The sequence below is a fragment of the Micromesistius poutassou genome (genome assembly GCF_964030765.1).
Source record: "Micromesistius poutassou genome assembly, chromosome: 6".
In the NCBI taxonomy this organism is placed as follows: domain Eukaryota; kingdom Metazoa; phylum Chordata; class Actinopteri; order Gadiformes; family Gadidae; genus Micromesistius; species Micromesistius poutassou.
The window spans coordinates 13,199,804-13,208,732 of NC_140276.1; the positions used below are offsets into that span (position 1 = coordinate 13,199,804).

At 43.5% G+C, this 8,929-nt stretch overlaps 1 protein-coding gene across 1 annotated transcript; it reads right to left on the reverse strand.

Moving 5' to 3' along the window:
• Nucleotides 1–4,235: 4,235 nt before the first annotated feature.
• Nucleotides 4,236–7,391, reverse strand: rab33a (RAB33A, member RAS oncogene family; the record flags this gene model as incomplete). The annotated part of the gene is made up of 4 exons (XM_084468997.1): nt 4,236–4,460; nt 4,650–4,730; nt 5,195–5,335; nt 7,017–7,391. The coding sequence occupies 4 exons, from the start codon at nt 7,389–7,391 to the stop codon at nt 4,236–4,238; spliced, it is 822 nt and encodes a 273-aa protein (XP_084325123.1).
• Between the last annotated feature and the right edge of the window lie 1,538 nt (nt 7,392–8,929).

Genomic DNA, 8,929 nt, shown 5'->3' on the forward strand with positions numbered 1-8,929 from the left:
TATCTTCCTCAAAGTCCATTATTGGTTTTAGGAGGAGTTGTGAGTTTGGATAAGTAGCTCCCATTGGTCAAGGAGATGGGGGGGAACCTGTAGGAAGCCATTGTCCAGTGATGAGAGAGGTTATAGGCCAAACCCTGACGGAGCCATGCTGTGCCCGATCAGCACGAATCATTTGGTTCCCGCGTTTCAAAGCAGTGTTGGCATACATTCGAAAGATGAGCTGCAGTCAGAGAGGAAACAATGTTCCTTGCAGAGGCACTCAGCAGCCGGTAGCAACAATAGGAGGTGATTATTAAACCATGATTTCATGTCATCGACAGAAATTGAGGTCATCCACTTAGACAGGAGCATACAAATACCTCTGGCCGGCTAGGCCCTTCAGGTCGGACTCAAAACAGTCTTCACACAACAGGTGAAGAGGGCCTTGACAAAGAAGGCCTATCGTTCAGGTGTCTCCGGCCTTGGTAGTATGTGTCTCCCAACACCTTGTCCTCTGAGAACGAGGGATTATTCCTCAAGATCCTTCCTCTCCTTGAACTGATGTATATCATTTATTTTTGTTTGTTTTCTGGCTGGTAGAATACACATCAATGTTTCCAATGGAAGACAACATGCGTTGTGAAATTGTATAAACTATAGTTGAGTACAAAAATATGTGAATTGCGATAAATGTGCCGATAAAGTTGTTATCTTTCCTTAAAGCAGAGCACAGTGACCTGGAGACATGTTGATGTAACTATAACTGAATGCAGAATAAAAACAGATGTTCTGATTGGAACCCATTGTGTCACATGGTTTGAGTTGAATCCACTCAGTCTAAATGCATAACTAAATCCCGGGATCAACAAAACAGGAAAGATAAGAATATGTTTACATTTTAATAGGAACACAAAGTGTCATATGGAAATCGTAGAGCTGCATATAATAGAACAAAATCAGACCCTGGTTAATGCACCCTTAGAGAGGAAATGTTTCTTTTTTAATATTTATCCGACGCCCTGTGTAAGATTGGAGCATAAATAGTAGGCTAAAACTGCACACTTAACAGACAATCAATCACAAGGGAATATAGGCATGAACAACAACAGAATGGAACAATCTCTTCTCATCCTGAATAAGGATACAAAAATAATAGTTATATTGTAAAAAAAAACTCAAACTCAAAATAATTAAGGCTTTTGGGGTAATGACTTTTGAAGAACATAATCTAGACTGGTAGCTGCCAGCATTTGGGGCCACATATATTTTCAGAAGAAGAAAAAAACGACACATGACACAACGCATTTTCTTGTGTTGCTTCCTTTGGCCCAATCAAAAAAAAAAGGAATGTCAATAACATGTGTCATATGCAAAAATGATAATGTAACTTAACATAACACACTCTTTCTTGTAGGGGAGCATACTCATACATACTTAGAACATAAATCATAATTAATTCAAAATTATGAAATAAATATGGGTTCTGTATTATCTGCTGCCTTTTACATACACTGGAAATGATTTGGACTTTCAGCAGTGATACATTTTATTGATCATCAATCTAACCTGTATTATAAACATTTAAAAAGTGACTTAGGCTGTACAATTCAATGCTAATCAAGATGACGTATAACAAGCATACAAATTCATCCTAATACTATAAGATAACTCACAATGTTATTCTATTAAACTCTGTTGTGTTCATAAATTAAATCCAGGCACATATTTAGTATTTTAACCAAAAGGGTGTAACATTACATCAGGGGACTGGGAAGGTGAAATAGCTACAGGGTCCGCAAACCTCAAACAAAATGGCAGAGTCTTAGCCACCTCTTTCAGACAAGTATCTTTCAAGTAAAACACCATCACATACTTTCTTATTTTATTTTACTGCATTGCTGGTTGACATATGACTATATTCGAATGTATTGTCATTTTAAATCCCTTTTTCCAAATCAAAGGTGTATTTCGTAGTACTGAATGCAGAAGGCTTCTTCCCTTGCAGTGTGTTGGAGTGGGGTTTCCCTCTCAACGCTCTGACAACGCAGTCACAGAGCTTTGGTCGCGTGGAACATTACAGTAAACAGTGTGTGTACTTAAAGCAGTAGAGACGTCTGAGTGGATGCACCCACTCAGAGATTCATACAACTCCTAGGCATTGTAATGATTCCAGTGGCGCTTCTCCAGCCCATAAAAGCCTTGCATTCATGTGGATTTATGTGGGGGGATGACCTTTCCATACAGTCCATTATCGTGGGAAAGGTACCACATAAAAAAAATATCCCATCAAAGAAATCAATGAGTGACCAAAGCTTATACTGGTACCATGTGTGTGTAAATTCCGGCCACTCTAATGCCTTGAACATTAAGGAAGGAAAGACACAGCAATTCCAGCAGAAGTGCGTCACAGTAATGTCTTTTAGATTAAGGCCTGGTTTTTCACAACAACAAAAAGAAAGCTAAATGGCTCAAACATACAGCACACGTCCCAATGTCAAACAGGGTTATTGGATTATGTAATGGTCAATGAATGCCTATATTTAACGGAAACATCTTCATGCATACAGTTATGCAGCCCCGGTCATTAACGAATCTCAGACAAATCCTCTCTAATTTGTACATAGACCTCACTTGACATAATGTCAAACGACTAAAGAGGTCGGTTTGAAACCGGCGCGGTGAGCTTTCCATGAGATCAACATTTTTTCTGTGAGTCAGCTACAAGACAGATGGAAAGTTATTTTGGATATTTAAGAAACATCCTTCATTTATACAAAGTGACTTCCAGTTGTCTTTCTGACCTGAATTGAACAACAAGTTGCTGTTATGTTGTCGAAAAGATAGTAGATTCCTCTTTGGAAAAAACCACAAATGCAAAATCTGTCCAACAGGAATAACATGGCCTGGGTGTGATCAATGAATGTAGATATTGCTCTGTAGTAATGTTTCAAGGTGAGTGTAGCTTAGGAGAGCTTACCAATGGGAGCAGATAATGATGGATCGACCAGCCTTGACAACCCTGCTTCTAAGGTAAATCCCGCTGCTTTGATAGTCAATATGTCACGTACACTATGATAACCTTTCTTTCTATTCATTATTCAGAAAAGAGCTTAACCCTTAAAGGACTTCACAAGTGTTCGACATCATAAATCTGGAAAAGTGGAAGTATATCGTAACTTGAAATGTGTTGGAATCTGCCCTGCCATTTTTGTTTTGCAGATCTATTTGACCATACTAGCAATGTTGGGGAATTTGCTCCGCAGATTGTTCCTAACTAAAGTCAAATCAAAAGTAATAAATAAAAAACAACATTTGTCCAAAAAATTGTATAATATAAAAAAAAAACATACACAACATAAAGACAAAATAATGAATAATAACACATGATGCTTCTAAATAAAATGGCTCTGAAATTAACACAAGGTAATCTTCCCTTATTCTGAGTCCATAGCACTGTTTCACGAGCATGGCCTTACAACAGATGACAGGCCTGTCACCTCACACTTTGAAACCCCTAGGCTATTAGTATGTGTGTTATACATGTGTTCCTTCAAAGGCAAAGCTAGGGGAGCAACCAGAGAGAGACGGAGACACAGAGAGTTTTAGTAGATATATGTTACCTCGATTATCTCCTCCTCCCAAGAAACGACCACACCATACCCTATTAATCATCCTTCATTAAGGACGGCTGGGTACCCAATATTAAGTTGCATGTGATCCATGCCTATGCTTTCTTATTCTTATGAATAACTTTAACCTCCTCCTATCCCCTCTTTAAATAGCATCATTTCCACGCCTTAAAGGTGCTGCAGGTAAGATTTGATGGTCGTAAAGAGAGAGAGAGAGCCGAAGAGCGCAGAAGAGAGCAAGATTAGGACAATGAAAGTGTGGCATTCACAAACTATGCTATGATACACAGTGAATGTGATTGACAGGCAAGACGGATGACCTGAATCAATCAGATTGAAATTAACCTGCCTGTAAATGGTCTCGTACATGCAGGCATGCAGACAACCAGAACAGACACTCTCATATAGCATTTCACCAGCTAATAGCTTACGGATGGCTTCGGTAATTCAAACCAATGACGCTCAAATTATAGCTCTTAAATCTTACCGACAGCACCCTGAACAAAGATGTCTTCAAACCTGCTAAATCCACTCTGTCATAAACCACCCCTACCCAACTCCCTTGTCTCTCGCTCCCTCTCTCTCTCTCCCTCTCTCTCTCTCTCTCTCTCTCTCTCTCTCTCCCCCTCAACAGGGACAGTTAGTCTTTGTCTCCGCCTCTTGCGTGAGCCTCACTCGCCCGTCCTCCCGCTCCACGTCCCGGTAGAGCAGGGACTTCTGGGCCTTGAGGCGGCAGGCGAGGGACATGAAGATGGAGTCCACGTTCTGGCTCTCCCGGGGGTCCTTGGCCGACGTCTCGAACAGCAGCATGTTGTGAGCATCGGCGAACTTCAGCGCCATGTTGGAGGGCACCTGGGAGAGAGAGAGAGAGAGAGAGAGAGAGAGAGAGAGAGAGAGAGAGAGGGAGAGAGATAGTTTTTCATTTCTTTTTTCTTTTTTTTCTTTTCATGCATTTAGGATTTTGCTTTGTATTTGCTTTGGTAGTGCCAGCCTACATCTCATCCAGGCGACCATGCAGTGAGCCGTGCCTCCTGCCCTCACCTGTATGTGGTCCACCAGGTCACACTTGTTGCCCACCAGCACGCGGGGGACGGACGCAGAGACCCGGTGGCCGTTGCACTCCTGTAATGGGACACACCATCTCAATGTCCCACATAACACGCATAAAAACACAAACTGTCCACACAGTTCAGATGATTTGGTCTCATTCCTATTAGTATTACTAATATTATACATAATATTGGATTCATATTATTAGTTTCAAGGTCAGCAATCCTCCTCCACAGTGGGTATCGCGATACCGTTCCAAAATGAAACGCAATAAGATCAATTCCCATCTCAGTGTAGGAAACGTGGAGAGAGAGAGATCCCGTTGGGCGCCATCTCGTGAGGCAGAATCAACAGCAGACCCACGGAGGCAGCGACCTCCAAACACGGCCGCCACAGCGCGCAACACGACGTGAACTTCTGCATCCCCTACAGTCACAGACAGCTAATGTAGGTCGTGAGCTGAGCAACGGTATGCTCAGTCGGCCCAAAAAAAGGGTAATTCCACGCGGCGCGGCGCTGCGCCGGCGTCGACTGACCTGGATCCACGTCTGGAGGTTACGGAAGGAGTTCATCTTGGTGACGTCGTAGACGAAGACCACGGCGTGGACGTTGCGGTAGTAGTGCTCCACCATGGACTTCCGAAAGCGCTCCTGGCCAGCGGTGTCCCAGACCTGGACCTGGCGAGGCACACGGAGGCACGGCTGTTTCGTGGGACAAGTACACCACAGGATACACCAGCCCCCCCCCCCCACTCACTGCAGGCCCACAGTCACATGACTTAACATGATTTGTGCAAAACATACTGTACTGTATATATATTGTACATATCTTACTACCTACCTGCATTATCTCTTATCTTACTCAGTTTACCTTACTACTTATATTGATATATATGACAATTCACGTTCAAACTGCAACTTAATTGCTCTTAAACTCAAACTACATTTTGTTGCCTCTGTACTTTTAATTTAATCTAATCTAATCTAATACAAGAGAGATTAGTATTATTGTTTTTCGTTCTTTGTTGATTCTAGCCATGGAACATGCTAGCCACAGGCTCTGCCGGGGACATTGTTTATAATAGGGAGACCCAGATTGAGGGTTGATACTCAGTAATGATGGGTTACATTATAAGATGAGTCATTAACAACATAGTGCAGATTCTGACTCACACTCCCCACCCACCAATTTGTATTGGCTTTTCTTTGTCTTGAAAGGCACTTGGTCAAACTTGGAGTTTGATGGGCGACACATTGCATCACTAATTCATTTAAAAACAGTAAGTTCGTTTAGAGGAGTTTTTATCCAAAGTGAGTCTTATTTTATGACATCATTGATGCATGTCACGCGTGCACCTCAAGGTCAGTCAGTACAGCTGTGTAGTGGTAGTATATACTGTATGTGTGCAAGCTTGCAAATAGCCTCTGAAATGACAACGATTACTTTTGAGGGGCTTGTGTGTGTATGTGTGTGTGTGTGTGTGTGTGTGTGTGTGTGTGTGTGTGTGTGTGTGTGTGTGTGTGTGTGTGTGTGTGTGTGTGTGTTTGTTGGGTAGGGGGCAGGTAGAGGTTGTGGTCAGTCTGAGTAACTGAAATTGGAGAACTGTGAAGGTTGAAGGGGAAATGAGAGAGAGAGATATGTGAAAGTAGACATTGAGAGATCTCAGAGATCGTGATATAAAGAAATCAGCAATGAACACTGATGTTTACATCACTGCTGATTACATTTTAGGTTGCAATTCGATTTTTAACAATGTGGGAGGTTTTAATGTGTTAACTGTCTAACTAAAAAAATAAAATAATTCGACTTTTTCTTATAAGATCACAGGCTCACCCGTTGCCTACGTAAAGGTCATCCCTAGCATCACGAGCACCAACCTCTGCTAACCATAAGCACCACAAGGCCTGAGGAACAGCATAGGGCTGCTGGCCTCCGTGTTTATGTTGGTGTTTTTATAGGCACTATAAACTTATGAGAGATCATACTTATTCATTCACCACACCAACTTGCAGACTAGCGCATGTTTCAGAAAAATGTGTACCCAATGTGTCGACAATAACAACATAACGTTTAAAGCTAATCTCTGCTTTGTTGAAAGGCAAGCCCACAGCCATCTCATGGGCCATCACTACAACTAGAGCAGCCTTCAAAATAAAAGCCAACACAAAAACAAAACAAAAAGAGGTCGTTCGTTATGAACACTTGACTAGGCCTTAAACTGAATAGACATTTGAATCTACATTCTGAATAGGAGACAACTCGATGTGATATGTCATATCGCTAAGAAATGACATGCATCCGTACCATTTTATCTAAAGGGAGGAAAAGTCTCCTTTGTCAGGGATCCCCATCGCTTACCTTTATCGTCTCTCCTTCAATCTCCACCGCCTTCTCTCTGAAATCCACGCCGATCGTCGCCTCCGTCTTATCCGGAAAGCTCCCTCCTGTAAAGCGGAACGTAAGGCAGGTCTTCCCGACATTGGAGTCTCCGATGACGATAATCTTAAAGATCCGCGTCTGGATGCTCAGTTCAAGAGACGTGGTCAGCTCCAGGGAGGACGAGAGAGCCGAGGCATTATCCCCGCTGTTGCTCGGCCGGTGGCCCCTGCTGCTCCTCGCTAGATCCGCCGAGGACGTGAGGATGGTGACATTGTCGTTAGGCCGGTTTCTTGTGCTTTTCGGTCCTGCACCCCCTCCTCCGGCCCGGGTCTCCTCCGGTGAGTCGTTGGTCATTATTCCGGAGGAATGATGCGCGACGCGCAGGGTGCGTGTAGCAGGGCGGCTGGCGGGGGGCGGGGCTGACGGATGGAGGATGCGGGGGTGATGGATGGAGGGATGGGCGGGGCTGATGGAGGCAGGGATGGGCGGGGCTGATGGGTGGAGGGATGGGCGGGGCTGATGGAGGCAGGGATGGGCGGAGCTTATGGGTGGAGGGATGGGCGGGGCTTACGGGTGGATGTATGGGCGGGGCAGATGGAGGCAGGGATGGGCGGGGCTGACGGGTGGAAGGATGGGCGGGGCTGACAGGTGGAAGGATGGGCGGGGCTTATAGGTGGAGGGATCGGCGGGGCTTACAGGTGGAATGATGGGCGGGGCTTACAGGTGGAGGGATGGGCGGCCTATAGCAGACCTGGATGCCGTGGGATAAGAGAAAGAGAAAAAGGATTTGCAAATGTCATGAATTTCAATGGTCCAGTTATCTTTAAATTAAAACATCTAATAACAAAAAGAAGTGTGTGTGAATAGTCAAATACTGGTAGTTAATAACATTTTCTCTTATTTAGGGTAATAACATATTTGGGAGGACTTTCTAATTTGTATTTATTCAATAACAACAATACTCATTTCCACCCCTGAATATAGCCTATGGTGTAATATAAATATAACTTAAAGTTGAAAGAATAGCTGAGAGAGAGACCAAGAGAGATAGGATAACCCTGAATGGACTGCATTTATACTGCACCTTTCTAACCAGTGGTCACTCAAAGCTCTTTACAATATTGCCTTCAACTTTGCCTACCCAACATTCACCCATTCACACACCGACGGCGGTGTCAACTAGGCAAAAGCCAGCTCGTCAGGAGCAGTTAAGGTGAGGCGTCTTGCTTAGGGGCACCTCAACACTCAGCTAGGAGGAGCTGGGGATCGAACCAGCAAAGGTGACCAGCCAACCCGCTCTACCTCCTGAGCCACATGCGGCCCAAACACTGAATGCGTTAGCCAGAATAAGGTCCTTCTACTTATATTTGGGTTCTCATGGTGGGTCATGTGACCTGACCTGCTGATCTACTGATCCTTGTTCGGCATTCCAGATAACGACCTTTGGGTTTGGAATTATACGAATCTCTGAAGGGTAAAAAAAATATTAAACATAACTCCAGGAAAATGCAATGCCAAAGTAAAGAAAGCTAATAAAAAAACAACTTCTAGATAAAACATTATATTGATAACATACTACTACCATTACTCATACTACGACAAATATTACTACTGGTACTACTACTACTAAAATTAATCATCATCATAACAATACAAATCATAATAATCCTCATCCTCCTCATCATATCTGGTGTTCCCCATGGGTCACGGGTCACTTTAGAACATGAAATGATGTGTAAGCATGAGTGCAGCTTACGGTGCAGCTGAGCAGCCCATCAGGGTGTGTTTGTGTCCAGGCCCGGAAAGAACGACTCTCAGGCCTAATTGATGCAAAGCTTTTTGTGTCTTAAGATCGATAAAAGTCTGAATATAGAGGAAGCACACACACACAC